The sequence below is a fragment of the Macaca mulatta genome, chromosome 15 (genome assembly GCF_049350105.2).
Source record: "Macaca mulatta isolate MMU2019108-1 chromosome 15, T2T-MMU8v2.0, whole genome shotgun sequence".
Taxonomy (NCBI): domain Eukaryota; kingdom Metazoa; phylum Chordata; class Mammalia; order Primates; family Cercopithecidae; genus Macaca; species Macaca mulatta.
This window is the reverse complement of record NC_133420.1, coordinates 81776523-81796743: the sequence shown is the minus strand read 5'-3', so window position 1 is coordinate 81796743 and position 20221 is coordinate 81776523. Positions and strand designations below refer to the sequence as shown.

The 20221-nt window shown below is 37.0% G+C and overlaps 1 protein-coding gene across 8 annotated transcripts in view; it reads left to right on the top strand.

Moving 5' to 3' along the window:
• CNTLN (centlein) overlaps positions 1-20221 on the top strand; it is a 367082-nt gene that overhangs the window by 227466 nt on the left and 119395 nt on the right. For all 8 annotated transcript variants that reach the window (XM_077966047.1, XM_028835147.2, XM_015117646.3 and 5 more), the window contains 2 exons: positions 14-114; positions 18484-18575. In XM_077966047.1, the coding sequence (XP_077822173.1) occupies positions 14-114; positions 18484-18575 (193 nt within the window). The remainder of the gene's footprint in view (positions 1-13; positions 115-18483; positions 18576-20221) is intronic.

The following is a 20221-nucleotide window of genomic DNA, read 5'->3' as shown; positions in this document are numbered from 1 at the left end:
TGCTTTTTCATAGGATGAATCTTGAAGAAGAATTAGATGAACTTAAAGTACATATATCTATTGATAAGGAAGCAATACAAGAATTGAATAGATGTGTGGCAGAGAGAAGAGAAGGTAAATTTTCAGAAAATAAATACTTAACAGAGGAATTGTAAAATTATCTAATTCTTGATATATTAATTTCAATTTCTTTTAAGAATGTTACCCTTTTTATTCCTTTTTCCAACACTTTATTCATTGATAACTCGCTGATATTTTCATCATGAGAAAATTAAATAGAACATCTAAAAGTCAGCTTTATAATTTATTTAAAAATCTAGGGAGAAGGCACAGCAAGATGGCCAAATGGAAGACTTTACCCTGTGGGAACTCCAAATTTAACAACTATCTATACACACAAAAAAACACATACATAAGAATCAGAAATCAGGTGATCACTCACAGTACCTGGTTTTAACTTCAAATGGCCGAAAGAGGCACTGAAGAGGGTAGGAAAGATAGTCTTAAATGCCACCCTTCCCTGATCTCCTAGCAGTGGCCATGTGACATGGAGAGAGAATTGTGCACTTGGGGGAGGGAGAACGCAGTGACTGTTGGACTTTGCATTGAACTCAGTCTTGCCCTGTCATAGCAGAGAGCAAAACCGGGCCAAATGTATCTGATGCCTGCCCACAGAAAGAGCATTTAGACCAGACCTGTCCAGAGGACAATCACCCATCTCAGTGGTTGGAACCTGAGTTCGGGCAAGCCTCGTCACCACAGGATTCTGGGGCTCTATATAAACTTAAAAGATAGTCTAGGCCACAATGACTTCAACTCCTAGGCAAGCCCTAGTGCTGAGTTGGGCTCAGAGCCAGTGGACTTGGGTGGCATGTGACCTCCTGAGACACGAGCCAGGGCAGCTCATGGGGTATTTGTGCCACTGCTCTCCCAACCCTAGGCAGCACAGCTCATGACTCTGAAAGGAACCCCTTCTATCTGCTTGAGGAGGAGAGAAGAAAGAGTAAAGAAGTCTTTGTCTTGCATCTTGGACACCAGCTCAGCCACAGTAGTATAGGGCACTAGTTAGATTTATGAGACCCTTATTCTAGGCCCTAGCTCCTGGATCACATTTCTGGACACATCCTGGGCTAGAAACGAACATGGTGCCTTAAAGGCAAGGATGCAGTCCTGGCAGGATCTATTACCTACTGATTGAAGAGCACTTGGGCCCTAAATAACCAGCAGCAATACCCAGATGGTACACTGTGGGTTCTGGCGGAGAATCTGAGATGTGCTGGATTCAGGTGAAACCCAGTGCATCCCCAGCTGTGGTGGCTGTGAAACACCTGCATGAGAAAAGCAGAGGGAAAAGTAAAGGGTAATTTGTCTTACACCTTAGGTACCAGCTCATCCACAATGAGAACACCAAGCAGCTCGTGGGGTCATTGATTCCAGGCCTTGGCTCTTAGTTGGCATTTCTAGACCTGCTCTGGGCCAGAGGGAAGCCCACTGCCCTGAAAAGTGAGTCTCAGGCCTGGCAGCATTTGTGACAAGCTGACTGAAGAGCCCTTGGGCCTTAAGGAACATTGGCAGTGGCTTGGTAGTGTTCCCTATAGGACTGTGGTGGTGACCACAGGGAGAGACTGTTTTGCCTGTAGAAAGGGAAGGGAAGAGTGGGAAGGACTGTGTCTGGTGGTTTGAGTGCCAGCTCAGCTGCAGTAGACTAGAACACCAGGTGGATTTCTAAGGTTTTTTACTCTACTCCCTGGCTCCTAGATGGCATCTCTGGACCCACCGAGGGCCTGAGGAATCCTGCTACCCTGAAGGGAATGACAAGTCTGACTGGCTTCACAATCTGCTCTTTGCAGAGCCCTAGGGCTTTGAGCAAACATAGGTGGTAGCCAGATAGTGGTTACAGTGGGCCTTCTGTGAGACTCAGGGATATACTGGTGTCAGTTCTGACCCAGCATAGTCCCAGTGGTCATGGCCACAGGGGTGCATTTGTCACTCCATCCCCAGCTCCAGAAGGCTCAGCAAAGAGAGATAGACCCTGTTTGGAAGAAAGGAAAGAGGACAAGAGTCTCTGCCTGGTAATCCAGAGAATTCTTCAGGATCTTATCCAAGACTGCCCAGGAATTAGTTCTAGAAGTCTTCAAGAACCCCAGTGTTACTGGGCTTGGGGTGCCCACTAATGCAGATATGGACTAGATCACAACACCCAAGTCCTTTCAAATACCTGGAAGTTTTGGGCTGAATCAATCCTACTGCCCCAGCATCTTTGTACCCGTCTTCTCAAGAAGATTGGGTACAAACAAGCCCAGACTGCAAAGACTAAAATAAATACCTAACTTTTGAATTCCCAGACACCAGCAAACATCCAAAGGATCAAGGCTATCCAAGTTATAGGTTACGCTTTGTGTCCCCAAGCCAAACTCATCTTGAATTATAATCCCCATAATCTCCACATGTCAAAGGAGAGACCAGGTGGAGGTAATTGAATCATGGGGGTGGTTCCCCCCATGCTGTTCTCATGATAGTGAGTGAGTTCTCATGAAATCTGATGGTTTTGTAAGGCACTTTTTCCCTCTTCGCTCGGCACTTCTCCCTCCTGCCGCCTTGAGAAGAAGGTGCCTTGCTTTCCCTTCACCTTCCACCATGATTGTTAGTTTCCAGAGGCCTCCCCAGCCATGCTGAGCTGTGAGTCAGTTAAATCTCTTTCTTTTGTTACTCAGTCTTGAGCAGTTCCTTATAGAAGTATGAAAACAGGCAAATACACCAAGAAAACATGACTTCATCAAACAAACTAAATAAGGCACCTGGGATCAATACTGCAGAAACAGATATGTAGTCTTTCAGACAGAGAATTCCAAATTTTTTTTTTTGAGTTTTGAGGAAACTCAAAGAAATTCAAGATAACATGGAGAAGGATTTCAGAATTCTGTCAGAGAAATTTAATAAAGTGATTGAAAAAATAAAAAACAATTGAGCAGAAATTATGGAATGAAAAATGTATTGGAGTCGCCTCATAGCAGAATTGATCAAGCAGAAGAAGGTATTAGTGAGCTTGAAGTCAGGCTGTTTGAAAATACACAGTCAGGGCAGGTGTGGTGGCTCATGCCTGTAATCCCAGCACTTTAGGAGACTGAGGTGGGAGGATCATCTAAGGTCAGGAATTCGAGATGAGCCTGGCCAATATGGTGGAACCCTGTCTCTACTAAAAATATAAACATTAGCCAGGCATGGTGGTACATGCCTGTGATCCCATCTACCTGGGAGGCTGAGGCAGGGGAATAGCTTGACCCCGGGAGGCGGAGGTTGAAAAAAAAAAAAAAAAAAAAAGGAAACTATAGTTAAATATCCCTGATGAACATTGATGCAAAAAACCTCTGCAAGATACTAGCAATCTGAATTCAACAACACATTAGAAAATCAGTCATCATAACCAAGTGGGATTTATCCAAGGGTTGCCAGGATGGTTCAACATTTGCACATTAATCAATGTGATACATATTATCAACAGAATGAAGGACAAAAACCATATGATCATTTCAATTAGTCCTGAAAAAGCATTCAGTAAAATTCAACATTCTTTTCATGAGATAATCTCTTTAAAAACTGGTTTATTGGAACAAACATATATCAGGATAATAAAAGGCATAGCTGTTATCATACTGAATCAGGAAAAACTGAAAGCTTTTCCTTAAAGATTTGGAACATGACCACAATGCCTACTGTCACCACTATTGTTCAACATAGTACTGGATGTCCTAGTTAGGGCAGTCACACAAGAGAAAGAAAGGGCATCCAAATTAGGAAGAAGTCAAATTATCTTTATTTGCCAATGATATGATCTTATATTTGGAAAAACTTAAAATTCCATAAAAAACTATTAGAAAGGATGAACAAATTCAGTGAAGTTGGAGGATACAAAATCAACCTACAAAAATCAGTGTCATTTCTATATGCCAATGGCAAATAATCTGAAAAAGAAATCAAGAAAGCTAATTCAGTTTGCAATAGCTACACACAAAACTCAGTACCTAGGATTTGACCAGAGAAGTGAAAAATCTTCCTACAATGAAAGCCACAGAACATTGATGAAAGAAATTGAAGAGGACACAAAAAAATGGAAAGACATCCCCTCTTAATGGATTATAAAAATCAATATTGTTAAAATGACCATATTACCTTAAGTAATGTACAGCTGTGCGAGCCCTGTAAAAATACCAATGTCATTCTTCACAGAAATAGAAAAAACAATCCTAAAATTTATATAGAATAGAAGAGACCCAGAATAGCCAAAGCTATTGTAAGCAAAAAGAACAAAAGTAGAGGAATCACATTTCTTAAATTAAATTGTACTATAAAGCTGTAGTAACTAAAACAGCATGAAAATTGACACATAGACCAATGGAACCTCACAGACAACTCAGAAATATATTCGTACATCCATATAAACTAATTGTTGATGGAGTTGCCAAGAACATGCATTGGGAAAAGAACAGTCTCTTCAATAAATTCTGCTGGGAAAACTAGATATCCATGGGCATAAGAATGAAACTAGTTCCCTATCTCTTGCCATATGCAAAAATTAAATCACAATGGATTAAACACTTAAATCTCAGACTTCAAACTATGAAACTACTAAAAGAAAACATTGGGGAAAGTCTCCAGGATGTTGGACTGAGCAAGGATCTTTTGAGTAATATCCTACAAGCACAGGCAACCAAAGCAAAAATGAACATATGGGATTACATCAAGCTGAAAAGCTTCTGGACAGCAAGGGAACAATCAACAAATCAAAGAGAAAACTCACAGAGTAGGAGACAATATTTGCAAACTACCCATCTAACAAAGGATTAATAACCAGAATATATAAGCAGCTAAAAACCACTCTGTAGGAAAAAAATTAATAATCCAATTAAAAAATGGGCCAAAGCTATGAGTAGACTTTTCTCAAAAGAAGACATACCATTTGCAAATAGATATATGGAAATATGCTCAACATTATTGATCATCAGAGAATAAAAATCAAAACTAACATGAGATATCATCTCATCCCAGCCTGAATGGCTCTTATCCACAAGACAGGCAATAACAAATGCTGATAAAGATGTGGGTAAAAAGGGAACTCTCATACATTGTTGGTAGGAATGTAAATTAGTACAACTACTATGGAGAACAGTTTGGAAGTGACTCTAACAATTAGAAATAGGCTGGGTGCAGTGGCTCACACCTATAATCCCACACTTTGGGAGGCTGAGGTGGGTGGATCACTTGAAGTCAGGAGTTTGAGACCAGCCTGGCCAACATGGTGAAACTCCGTCTCTCCCAAAAATACAAAATTAGAGGGGTGTGGTGGCGCACACACCTGTAATCCCAGTTACTTTGGAGGCTGAGACAGGAGAATCACTTGAACCCAGGAGTCGGAGGTTGTCCTGAGCCAAGATTGTGCCATTGCACTCCAGCCTGGGTGACAGAGTGAGACTCCGTCTCAGGGAGAAAAAAAAAAAAATGGAAATAGAACTGTGATATGATCTAGCTATCACACTGCTAGGTATGTACCCAAAAGAAAGGAAATCAGTATATTGAAGAGATATCTGCATTTCCATGTTTATTTTAGCATTATTCATAATAGCCAAAATTTGGAAGCAACCCAAATGTTCATCAACAGATGAATGGATAAAACAAATGTGGTGCAAACACACAATGGTGTACTATTCAGCCATAAAAGAATTGAAATCCTGTCATTTGCAACAACATGAATGAAATTGGAGGTCGTTGTGTTAAGTGAAATAAGCCAGGTACAGAAAGACAAACTTTACATGTTCTCACTTATTGGTGGGAGCTAAAAATTAAAACAATTGAACTCATGGAGTTAGAGAGTAGAAGGATGGTCACCAGAGCCTGGGAAGGGTAGTTGGAGGAAGTGGGAATAATTAATGGATTACAAAAAAAATAGTTGGAAAGAACAAATAAGACCTGGTATTTGCTAGCATGATAGGGTGACTGTATTAAAAAAATAAGTTAATTGTTGGATTGTCTGTAATGTAAAAGTTAAGTGCTTGAGGTGATGGATGCCCCATTTACCCTGATATGATTATTATGCATTGCCTGTGTGTTTCACATGTCATCTACCCTATAGATACATCTACCATGTCCCCACACACAAAAATTCTAGAGATATTTTATAAGGATAAATGGTACTCATTTTTATTATTCATTGATAAAGTTTTCGTAGTTTTGTTTGTTTACAGTTTTGTAGGTACTATAGTGTTATGCTCAGTATCAATAATTCGCTAACATTTTGGTTAGGCATTACATTTTTGGGGAAATCATTTAACTCTCATCTGTTTTCCTGGAATCAAAATCTTAGAGTTAGAAGGAAACTTGGAGATCTTCAGATCTGCAACCTCCCTGACAGCTAGCTTAAATATGGCCAGTAACGGGGAATGTCTCACTGCTCAAATTGCAAGAGGATTATCTCTTTATTAAAGATAACTGTATTTCATATGTAACTTCAGTACCTCATTAGAAAAATTAGAGATTGATATGACAGGATTTTTTGTTGTTTAACTTGCTGCATTCTAACCACTGTAGAATGTGGCAGGTTTTGACAATTTATACTTAATAATTAGTTTTCATATACCCCTCACTTGGCTTTTGTCCCAATTACTCTTGTTGCTCCAATTGCTCACGCTCAGGTTACTGGTAAGTTTTTAAGGCCAATATTTGAACCCCTCCATTTAACACCTTTAATTTTCATCATATTTCAAGCTTATCTCTTTATCAACTTCTGAATCACATTGTCATATTTTATGTCCTGCTCTTGCTGTTATCTTCCTGTCTCTTTCAGTGGAGCATCTTTTCATTTACCTCTTAGTAATTAGAGTTTGCTAAGACTTTATCCTTGGTTTACTTTTCAAAACCAATGACTTTATTGTTTTTTGAAAAGTTATACATACTTACATTCAAGCAGTAAGAAAGAATAAAAAGAAGAAAGCAAAGAAAAAACTAGTTCACATGTTAGAGATAAAAATTTTTAATATTATCATATAACCATCTCTTAATGGCCAGATACAGAGAAGACTAGATGGGTAGATTAATTATATAAAAAGAGTGTCATATTTTTGAAAAAGAGATTTACATTTATTATATTTATTTGGAGCCAACTAAATGAAGAGAAACAGAAGTAAATGTAAATGAGGTGTTAAACTTTAAATAAATGTTTTCTCTGCTTCAAAACAATTAATTTCTTTAAGATTAAAAGAAAGGTTACAAAAAGAAATTGACACCTTGCTATGCAAGATGGAAAACCCAGCATTTTTACAAAACTTGTTTGTAAAAGTTTTTTGTTTCCTCTACATCTTGAGTTTTGTTCATTCAATTTCTTTGTAAAAATTTTACCAAAGTCTATAACTTTATATATTACAAGAATAATTTCCTCAGCTTTAAAGTCTTGTCTCTCAATATAACGAATTCGGTACTCATCACATTTTTAAAAGCCATGGCTTTTCTATTTATGAATTGTTTATTTTCATATATTTCTTGGTTAGCCAGATAAAATTGAAAGTATTACCAGGCGAGGTGGCTCACGCCTGTAATCCTAGCACTTTGGGAGGCCGAGGCAGGTGGATCACCTGAGGTCAGGAGTTCGAGACCAACCTGGTCAACATGGCGAAACCCCATCTCTACTAAAAATACAAAAATTAGCCAGGCGTAGTGTTGTGCGCCTGTAATCCCAGCTATCCAGGAGTCTGAGACTGGATAGTCCCTTGAACCCAGGGGGCAGAGGTTGCAGTGAGCCGATATTGCGTCATTGCATTGCAGCCTGGGAGCCACTTCACCCCAGCCTGGGTGAAAGAGCAAGACTCTATCTCAAAAAAAAAAAAAAAAAAAAAAAAAGGCATTTTTTCAAGAAGGAATGAAAATAGCCATATTTGTAAGAACCTAGATGTTTGAGAGTATGATTCAACAGGGATTAAATGGGCTGGGTATAATTTTATTGGGTTACATCCTTTTTTCCTTAGAACTTTCTAGATGTTACTCATTTATAGAATCGGTGGTTGCTGTGAGGATGTGTTACGGAGAGGTGTCTGATTTCCCCAACCTCCCCTTTATCACCCTCTGCTGTGGATATGGCTTGCCTTTGCTAGGTGGATGCCTGAAAATTTACTTTTTTCAACTTGATATTCAAAAACTTAAATAGAATATGTCAATATAATTTGTTCTAGATCACATTTTCCTGAAATACCTATGCATTTAAAATATTACTTTGTTCCAAGGATTTCTCTTTTGCATATATTTTTGCATACTTTTCTATTCCACTTTTTATACTCTAATTCAAGGAAGTTGTCTTTATGTTAGATTTTTTTTTTTTGTCCGGCCTTCATATCTATTTTCTTAACAATTCTTTAATCTTTTTTCTTTTTCTTCTGCATTCATTTTATCTCAAGACCTTCCTTCATCAGTAATTCAATTTTTAGCCATGTTTTATTTTTCTTTTGTTCTGTTTTTGAGATGGAGTCTCGCTCTGTCACCAGGCTGGAACACAGTGGCACGATCTTGGCTCATTGCAACCTCCGACTCCCTGGTTCAAGCAATTCTCCTGCCTCAGCCTCCCACCTAGCTAGGATTACAAGCATGCACCATCACGCCCAGCTAATTTTTGTATTTTTTAGTAGAGACAGGGTTTCACCACGTTGGTCAGGATGATCTCGATCTCCTGACCTCGTGATCTGCCTGCCTTGACCTCCCAAAGTGCTGGGATTACAGGTGGGAGCCCCGCTGCGCCTGGCCTTCTTTTGTTCTTTCTTACATTTCTTTTTAATCTGTAATAATGTTCTTTGTTATTCTTGTTGTTCTCAGTTTAATGCCTCAATTCTTCAAATTCTTATTTTTGGATGTTTTACTATTTTCTGAGCTTGTATTTTATTAAATTCAGATTTTTGGTAAATTCTTTTCTTCCTTTGTGGCTTTTCTTTTTCAATTTGGATTCAAAGTCTGTATTTTGTTAAATGTACACTTTGCTCCACCAACTACAGAGTGTTTTCTATTCTAGAAGGGGTGACCCAGGGTTTTAAATTGTTGTCTGGCTTCAGCAGAGAGTGTTGGAACTACCAGGCCTGGTAGTTCTCTGTGTTTTTTGCTGAGAACCATTTCTGCTGCTCTTCATTCCTTTCTATAGATCCGTATTTCCATCTGGTGTTATCTTCTTTCTGCCTGAAGGACTTCCTTTAATATTTCTTAGAGTGCACATCTGCTGGTAGTGAAATTCTTTCAGCTGTCATACACCTGAAAAAATATCCCTATTTTTTCTTCATTTTGAAAGGTATTTTCAGTAAGTATAGAATGCTACATTGACAGATTTTTTTTTTCTTTAGCAGTTAATTACTCCACTATCTTCTAATGTGAATTGTTTCTGATAAGAATTCTGCTGTCATTCTTACTTTGTTCACCTTTATATAATGTGCCCCCCTTTTATCCCTCGGCTAGTCAGAGCATAAACTACCACTACAACTGTATGAGCTTTGCAGTTTGTTTCCTCTAAGTTTTCTCTAATCCTTTTGGATTTTTTTTTTTTTTCTGTCTTATACTTGGGTAGTTTCCTTAAATGCATGTGCTGATTAGTACTTGGCTGAAGACAAGGTCCTCAGGTCTGTAGATCTTCAGAGATCTCCCTGTATCTGAGTAGATCTTTCCTCTATGACACTTTGCCCTGCAAACTCTAGCTCCCTTGACCTCGCTGGAACCCAGGGTATGTCTCCTTAATTTAGGAAGATTACTGGACTCCATTTAGGTTTCCTGTTTCTGTGCTGTAGCTTGGAAGCTCTCTGTAAGTAGTAAGCTGGGATAATCATAGAACTCACCTTATTTGTTGCCCTCTCCAGAGATGACATTGTCTGATGCCCAATATCTAAAAACCATTTTTCATATATTTTTTTCTAGTTTTTAGTTGCTCCATATAGAAGGGAAAATCTGGTCCCTCTAACTTTCTTTTCTTTTTATTGAACATGTTTTCTCTGGATTAAATCCCAAAACTCTTTCCATGTTCCAAATGTATATTTCCTATTTTCTGACACCTGTTTCCTTCTGGCTGCTTTTACAAGTATCTTAAAAGCTAAGCATGTCATCCAAAAAAACTCCGTGCCTGTTCCCTCAAATGAGTTCAATCTCCTCTAGGCTTCCCAAATGAATACCTTAAGCCCCTACCATGCTAGATTTCTCTTTACTGAAAATTGCAATTTATAGTATAATGAGTCTTTAATACAATCCCACAATACCTCTGTCAAGAGCTTAGCTGAACTAGAGAGAGCCGAAATGCCAGGTGTATGAATAGCTGCTCTAAGAGAACAAACCAAAATGAAAGTTACAGCCACCTTTAATTAATTACTGAGATAGTTTAAGCAAGAGGCTAAAGGGGAGAAAGTGCCAGCTCCCCATATTTTATTTTCCCCCATGCGTCAAGTGGATCCACATAGAAATGAGGGTTGTCTCACTGCCAGTGGATCCTCAAGCAAAAGGTTCTTGCCATCTGATAGACCTGAGGCATGGGGGGAGGGTGTGGGAAGATGGCTGGGAGAGGAAAAGTATAAAGTCAGAATTAGAACAAATATCTTCAAGTTTACTGCCTCCTCCCGGTCTTCTAAGGAGGTTTCTGCAGAGACACCTAAGCAAACCTCAGCCAAAGCCCCCAATAAAAATGCCTCCATATCAAGACATCTATGGTAGAGATACAGATATGTGTAAGAGTGTGATTGGCCAGGGAAACTAGTGTCCTTGACCAGGGGAACCTGTGTCCTTAAGTGTAACTCCCTTCAGAGACTGCAGTCCATTGACCTACAAGTCTGGTTTGCCCCATGAGGTGTGCCAGGTAAAACTTTGGTAATCACCTATGGTCAGGCCTGATGAATCACATGTAAGTTTTGGCCAGGAGCTAGATTTCTCAGTCTTTACTGAGTCACAAGTGCATGAGTATGTTCACAAAACCGTTTCTTACCATGTTTGTCATTGAAAGTTGAGGGCTTGTGTATCAGACAATGCAAGAAACAAGCAAATGGGAAAACTCTTTCATAAACAATAGCAAGTATTTATTTATTGCTTATGGGTCTGTGTGTTGGCTGAAGCAGCTCTTACTGCTGCAGGTTTTCTGGTCCAGCTCTGTTTCAGGCTGCAAGTTAATTCCACTTCTGCTCCATGTGTCTGATTCTTGAACACAGTGCAACAAGTATAAACATGAAGAGCTTGTTTTGCCTGTGTTTGGAACTGGCACACTGTAACCTCCACCCAAGATTTCTTTGGCTAAAGCAAGTCATCTTATTAAATACAGCCAACAACAATTCATACTGTCAGTGTTAGTTTCTATGGAGGGTTGGGGGAGTATTTTAGGCCTTTACCCAAAGTCTACCAGGCCTTGCATTATTCCTTTCACAAATTATTAGCAACAGGCATGATAGCCAAATCCTGAGCCATGTTTTAATGTCAACATCTGAGATTTGGTCTTTATGCTGCCAGTGATTCAGTGTCCACTCCTTTTATATGGTGACAAGCAATTTCATTTTCCAACTCTGAAAGTACTGGAACTTAAACACTTCCCATATTTCAATGGCCAGTGCCTTTCTGAGCTCGGATCTTTCTTAGAGTAGCTAGTCAAGTGCAGCCAGCAATAACCAAACTCATACTATCAGCATTCTGCGCTGACATCTCCTCACTCAGTGTAAAATTTATTAGGTTATTAGGTACATTTTTTGCCTTCCAGGTTATGCCAGGTGGCAGTTTTCTAAATGTTTTGTAACGACATAACATGGGTCGCCATTTTCTCAGCATCCTGTAACATATATTTTGCCGCCTTCCACCCAGTCCCAAAATCAATGCCACATAATTTAGCTTTTTATCATAGCAGCACCCCACTTAAAATTACCAATTTCTGTATCCCATCAGCTTTTGCTGCAGAATAAACAACCACAAAATCTCACTAGCATGCAGTAACAAACATTTAGTTCTTGCTCATGAGTCTATCAGCTGGAATAACTGTGCTGCAGGCTGCAGGTCTGTTGGTTGGCTGGAGTGCTTCACCTTGAGGCAATATTGGATTTAGGTCTGCTCCATATTTCTTAATCTCAGTTCCAGGCTGAAGGGGCAGTGACTACCTGACCGAGTTCTTTTCAAGGCAAATATTGGAAATTTCCAAGGGGTGATCAGAAGCATACAATTTCTTAAGTTCTAGGCTCATAACAAGTATGCTGTCATTTATACCCATGTTTCCCTAGTCCAAGCAAATCACATGGCCAAACTCAACATTAATGGAGCAGGGATCTGTACTCTATCCATGAAGGTATCCATGAAAGAAGTAAGCATTTGCTGAGTAATAATCTACCATAGTATGATATAAAATCATAGGCCAGTGGGCAAAAGTATGCTGGAGCTGTTAGTGTACGTTACGAGCATATGGTTTTCTAGGTAGTCTGACCCAATCCAGAAATAAAGCATCTAGAATGGAGTAAATGGACTGCAAATTTCAGATTGTCCTTATTAAATGTTAATTTAAAAAAGTACAGACTCTCATAATAGCTGGGCAGCATACAATTTAAGTTCCAGATTTCTGGCAAGTAACTCAAATGTACTTACTATTGAGAATAGATTGTGTTGGATACATACCAAAAAGAACATGACCAAAAAATCAAGCCTTCAGAAATGGTCATCCTACTTTAACTTAGAGCCAAATCAAGGGAACATATTGGGAACAAAAAGGAAAACCTTTTAGGCATATTCAGGTTTTCTCCAATAAAGCCAAAAACTTTTCAACAGCAGTAAAAATGTTGAAATATTTACTTCTTGGAATGATTAATATTAACTAATTCTTTGTGACCATAATTTAATGCACAGTCATTAATCTATTGAGCATATACCTAGTACCTAAACATTTAAGGAGAATAACAAAAACTGTTCTAAACCCATGCAGTATATTTTATAAAGAAAGGAAGGTCAGACTGCAGTTTCATTTTATGCTACTTATAATTGCTATCCAATCTAGCATAAGGGCATTCCTTCCAGCCCTACTCTTGTTATGTTAATATTTCTGATCTTATATTATTCTCTTATTTAGTGACTTCCTGCTAATAACAAAATAAAGCCCAAATTCCTTTATTCCACTGAAAACTAGCTCCTGCCTACCTCATTAGCCTTATCTTTCATATGTTTAGCATTATTTTTTCCTCCCTGGAACTGAAATATCAGCAAAATAAAACCCCAAAGTGCTTTAGCGTTTAATACCTCTGGACCAGTGTGCACAGTACTGTATTCCTTTCTTGTCGGTTCCATGTAGAAAACACCTCCTCATTTTTAACAATAGAACTGGGGTGTGACCTCTATATAAAGCCTTTTTCTGTTATCTTTTTTTGTACCCTCAACATATATAAATATATGTATAATATATAAAACATATGCATTGTATATGTATATACACACACAAATATATCTATATAAATGATTTATACAGTTTTTGGTTGCTTCTGTTATGCTTAAAGTCATGCTTCTTTGTAGTTGTTACCAACATGGCACTGGTGGCTCACACTGTAATCCCAAAATTTTGAGAGGTTGAGGCAGGTGAATTGTTTGAATCCAGGAATTTGAGACCAGCCTGGGCAACCCTGTCTCTACCGGAAAAAAAAAAAAAGTTGGGTGTGGTGGTACACACCTGTACCCCCAGCTACTTGGGGTGCTGAGGCTGGAGGATCACTTGAACCCTGGAGGTGGAGGTTACAGTGATCCGAGATCGTGTCACTGCACTCCAGCCTGGGTGATACAGCAGGACCCTGTCTTAAAAAAAAAATGGGAATTTTAAAATTAAAAAATTATTTTTAAAACAAGCCAAAGGAGTATTAAGAATATAGAGGAAATATTAAAGTAAATTGAAACAAAAGTTAATTGCAAGAAGTAATTCGTAACATGAAATTTTCTTTCTTTTCTTTTTGGTTGGGGGGACAGAGTCTTGCTCTGTCGCCCATGCTGGAGGGCTGTGGGGTGATCTCGGGCCACTGCAAGCTCCGCCTCCCGGGTTCACACCATTCTCCTGCCTCAGCCTCCCGAGTAGCTGGGACTACAGGCGACCGCCACCATGCCTGGCTAATTCTTTTGTATTTTCAGTAGAGACGGGGTTTCACCGTGTTAACCAGGATGGTCTCGATCTCCTGACCTCATGATCCGCCTGCCTTGGCCTCCCAAAGTGCTGGGATTACAGGCGTGAGCCACCATGCCCAGCTTGTAACAGGAAATTTATATGAAATCAGAAACACAATTACAGTGTTAAACTTCACAAAACTAATTCATTTAAATATAAAGATAGAAATTAAAATATAATGAAGCACTCGGAAGTAGAAAATAAACAGTCTAAAATATTTTAAAAGTATGGGCTTAAGGAATACCATAAAATAAAAAGGGAGTGTTACACATGGCTTTCAAGCTAGCTAGAGGAATTAAAGACAGCAGGTTCAAATTCCCCTGATTCATCCAGTGAGCTAATAGGATCAAGTCCAGCAAGTCCCCAGCTTAAAGACATTTTATTTTTAAGGCAAGGAAGCCTATTTATTGGGTATAATTTACAGTAAATAAAATGAAAAAAAAAAAAAACCCCACAAAACCTACTTATCCCTCTGTTTTCCTACCTCTCGTCCTAGAAAAAGATACTTACATTGTCCTGGTAACTTCCTTTTTAGAATATTTGTGGCTGATAACAAAAATGGACTACTTGTCTTTGAACTTTTACTGATTGAATAGATTCTTCCCAGGCCTCCTGCCCAGGTAAACTCAAAGGAGATGGTCTAGGTCTCCAGAAAGAGGTGCCAAGTGTAACAGTCATATCAAATGAATGAAATTATCTCCTACTCATCAGAAACAAGATTTATTTCTTGCCATTTCATTCATCAGAAATGGGAGTTGAGTTTTCACTGGCTTATGGTTACTTCCAGAGGAGATGGATTCTAATTATAGTTGGCTGATCTGACTTTATCTTGCCTAAGGCAACGATTTTTAATTAACACAAAAACCAAAAACTTTTTCATGGCAGGTCTTGCTGATTTATTGCCTATTTATCCCCAATTCACTTATCTGAAACAGTGTTCAGAGTTATTTTTACTCACAGTACTTCTGACGCCAATTATACAGGTTTTTTCTTCCACCCAACAACCAACTCTTTGCTTCTCCAAACTCCAGTTGGGCAAGTCAGTTCAATTGTAACTACTTAGAATTAGTGCAGACCCTACAGATTAAGGACTCTGTCCCACAAGACTGCCCCCATTTTAGATCCCAATCACAAGTCCCACATTTCCACCTGTATTTCTGACCAACCGAGTTTAAATTGGGGGCTCCCAGGAGTCCTTCCTCAGATTTGTTAGTTTGCTAGAATGGCTCAGAAAAGTTTTCCATTTACTATTGCTTATTTATTATAAAGGATACTATTCAGAAACAGCCAAATAGAAGAGTTGCATAGTTCATGGTATGGAGGAAGGAACAAGAAGCTTCCATGTCCTTTCTGAGCATGCCATCTTCAGCACCTCAATGTGTTTACCAACTTGGAATTTCTCCAAACTCCATAGAGTTTTTTATGGAGCTTCCATTAAGTAGCCATCATTGATTCAATCATTGGCCGTTGGTGATTCAATTCAATCTCCATTTCCTCTTCCCTCTGCAGAGACCTGGTGGTGGGGCTGGATGTTAAAACCATGTAATCACACGGTTGCCTCCTCTTGCAGCCAGTCCTCATCTTGAACCTATCTAGGGGGCTTACCGGGAATCATCTTATTAAGCATAAACTCTGATATGGTTGAAAGGAGCTTGTTATGCTTTGCTTGTAATAACAAAGGATGCTCCTATTACTCAAGAAATTCCAAAGGTTTTTGAAACTATGTTTCAGGAATTGGGGACAAAATCCAAATACAGTGGGCCCTCTGTATCCGTGGGTTCCACATCCCTGGATTCAGCCAACTGCAGATCTAAAATATTTGAAAAAGAATTGTATCTGTATTGAACATGTATAGACTTATCTTGTTATTCTCTAAACAATATGGTATAACAATATTTATGTAGCATTTACTTTGTATTAGTTATTCTAAGTAATATAGAGATTATTTAAAGTATACAGGAGGATGTGCATAGGTTATATGCAAATGCTACATCAGGGACGTGAACATGGTTGGATTTAGGTATCCCAGGAAGGTCCCTGCAACAGAAACGACTGTATATGTTTCTTATTGTATCACAAGTACCTTCTGAAGTAAAACCTACCCACTATGATTCTCATTTTCTTTTCCTAAAAGTGAAATAAAAATAGCAGTATTCTTTAGGAAATTGCCAATACAATAAGTTGATAACTATTTTCCTTTCTAAATCTCTCAAATTGATATAATCACAAACAGACCTTTAAGAAAGTTTGTGTACGAAGCTTCATATTAAGATCAGGGAAAAAACAATGATAATAGATTTTTAAAATCATTTGTTAAATTAATTAAAAGAGTCTAAAAGAAGAATACAAAGTAAAAGATTGCAGAAAACTTTATATTATTTAAGCCAAGAAGATTAAAAGAAAAAATGTAGAAAATAGAATATAATAAGCTTAAATAACTATGAGTAAGCAAAATTAAAAGTTAATGCAAAAAAGAAAAAATGGAGAGAAGGAACTCCTGAGAAAGAATATAAATTAGAATGAATGTAAAGCATTTAAAACTAAAGTATTGAAATTAAATCTCCAGTAAAGTGAAGCATATGCTCACATGTCTACCATAGGAAAGAAATAGGAGTGTGTATTTCTAACTAGGTCTTCTTGGTTTATTTCCCAAATCCTGAGATCCTTGAAGAGAAAGAGAATCAAGGGCCAGAAAATTGGATCCTCATTTCTTTCCATGGCATGAGCTTAGCTTCTTGAGCGTTCTGTATAAACCTGTGAAGGGAAGAAACAAACTTCAGCAGATAAGTACAGGTGAACATGGTTAGACAATCCACCAGTGGACCTTGCACACATCCAGGAGCAAATAAGCAGCAGACAGATTCATTTTTAAATCAGTCTTCACCATTTATTTTATTGGAAGTATTTAGCTATTGTTGGCATCCCATGCTGTTTGAATATAGAACTATTATTTTTAAGATTATTTCACTCAGAAGTATATCAGATATTTAAATGACTACAAAGGATGAATTGTATTTGCATATTATTTCTATATTGCTGAAAGATTGTTGTAAATGAATTCAGCACCATGGTGTTAGGGGACTAGAAGAAGAAACTTAGGAACTGATAGATTATTATCAAGGTAAAGGTACTTACTCCCCAGGTGACAAATTCTACCTATCCTAGCTTTTATTATCCTTAGGATAGTGTTCTGTTTATTTCATAAGTACAGAAGTTTTAATTGGGTATGTCATTTTTCAAAGACAAAAGAAATGCCTAATTCACTCTAACAAACTTGTTAGTCACTGTTTATACCAGGAGGATTTCTACTCTCCAGAGAATAATATTCTTTTCTTTTTTCTTTGTTGAGAAATCAAAATTTTATACTGACCTACAGCAGCCAAGCATACTTTAAAGCAAAATCATCTCAGGCTAACACAGATATATATCCTTTTAGTTTTATATATTCTTTTTTGTCCCCCTTTTATTCCTTAAGAAATGTTATATTCCAAAAGTAATTCACTAAGAAAATGTTAGTAAAATTTGTCATAGTAATTTATCTAAAGAAGAATACAAAGTAAAAGATTGCAGAAAAAAGTTATTTATAGGATTTGATATATTTTGGTTTTAGTATTAACTGAAGTTTTATTATTTCATTTTTTCTTTAAGGTTGTTAAGTTACTTGTAGGTTTTGGCTTGGTTGAAAAGGTTTTGGTAGTCAAATGTATAGCTAGTGTAAGAATGATTTGTAGCTATAACCTCACCCATATACCTAGCTTTCTATTTGTTATGAAGTCACAGTATTTCTAGAAGAGTTATTTGTATGGTTTACCTTGCCCAGTGCATGATCTTTCACTTGAAAAAAAGGTTGTGGTAGGGGGTGTTACGATTTCAGTCCACCCTAATTCTGTTACTGTTTGCTTTGTTCAGCAATCACTGTGATCCTCCTGGCAGGGAACAAGATCCAGAGAACAAAACTAGTAGTGACTGTGTAGATAAAAAGGCAATGAATTCTGCTTTTAAGGCAAAGGGGGAATAGTCTACAAAAGAATGAAAATAGGAATAAAAGTATAGCATTGTTAACCTGAAGATCTATTGTACTTTTGAAAAATCTTACACTGCAAAAAAAAAAAAAAAAAAAAAAAGTGACACTACAAAGATACTTAATTGTGTGACTAAAAATCTTGAAAAGGGTCATTGTTTAGTTACTGGTCAAATACTTGACAAGAAAATACCCTAGATTATTCACAATTGAAAAACCATAGAACGCTTTTCCTTAAAATGACAGGACAGTATTTCAGCAGCACACGTGGTATCATAATATATTATTTATTCTCTACCAGAACAGCTCTTTAGATCTGGTGAAGATGATGAGGTCAAGAGGAGTACTCCAGAGAAGAATGGAAAAGAAATGTTGGAGCAGACATTGCAGAAGGTAGTCTAATCTTTAAGATATTGAGCTGAGCAAGTTAAATCTGAATTTTAACGTAAAGGATTATATTTTAAAACGAGGGCTTATGAATGTAAACCTTGTGTGAATCCTTAATTTAAATTCATAATTCAAAATCATTGGCTTGCCAAAATGGGGTAAAAAAAAAAAATCAATGTTAGTGAAATAAATGTGTAAACACTTGTGCTTCCATTGACGTAGATTAAAATTATTTTCAAAAGGTGAAATGGAGACAATGAAAAAAATAGAAATTGTAGAAATGTAGACTATATGTGCTTGTTAGTTATAACTCAGTTTAAGTTTAAAATATATTTTAATAAGACTGCTATACTTCCACAAATAGAGAGATTTGTAATATTTGAACTAAAACACTGAGCATGGTTATAGCTTTACCTCAGTAAAATGGTAATATGTTTATAGTTTTAATGTTAAACATGAAAATGTACATGGCTTGTCTCATTTTAGATAAAAAATTATACCAATATAATTTAGTACAGCTTTTTATGTTTTAGTAAGACCATCCATGTAAACCTTATAGTCATGTTATAACATGTCTATCATTAATAGTAAAATACCGTTTTAAAATATTAACATTTACTTTTATAATTTTATACTTAATTTGTATTTTTATAAGTAAATACATTGTTATCAAGTTCAGTTAAGTGGATCTAATTATTAACACTTTGTTATAAAGAAAATAATCTTTAAATAGTTTGTTCTTGTAAGTGATTGTCATTTGGCTGCATTAGATTGATTTTAGTTTTTTACAAAACCTTAATACTTAGATAACTCTGAAAATGTACAAATATATAAACAAAAATACTAACATAGTTGCTTATATTTCGTTACATCTCTGAATTGACTTGTAGGAAATCTAGTGATTTACAGCAGGTGATGTGATTGTTCATACTTCTAACAACTTGTCAGGTCACAAAGGCTGTCATCTCATTATTACTGAATGACACATATCAAGTTAACATAGTAACACAGAGAACTAGAAATGCTTACATTTATTTGTCTTTAGGTAAAATGATTAATTGAATTAATCTATGCACTACCAGGTAGGATGTCATACAGTTCACACTAGCTTATTATCTTTTTTTCAGAATAATATTTTTATTTGCCAGGTTTTATATGATTTTTGTATCTATGGATATGTAATACTATGCTGCTTTTTCTTGCCTTAGGGTAGAAACCCTAAAGAAAGCCATATTTCATTCCATCTGCCATAAATGAATGCTACAATAGTAGATCCAGACATCCATTTTAAGACCTGAACAGCCAATATAAATTATTTTCATTAGTATACTATTTTTTATATTTACCTAATGTAGTTTTATCAATCACAAGTTAATTCCTCATGTTTGAGTTTCATTATTTTAAAAGGTTATATATGAAACTCACTCAAAATAAATTTAAAAAACAGTAATAAGGTGAAAACAATATTTGTATGCAGTAGAAGTGAAACATATGAGCAGATTATTTTAAAAATAATATATTAACATTTCACATTGTTATTGGCAGAATTGTGATCTACCCCCCACATTTATATATATTAAGAGTCCTAAGCTGTATTATCTCAGAATGTTTACATTCATTTGGAGATAGGGTCCTTAAAGAGGTAATTAAGT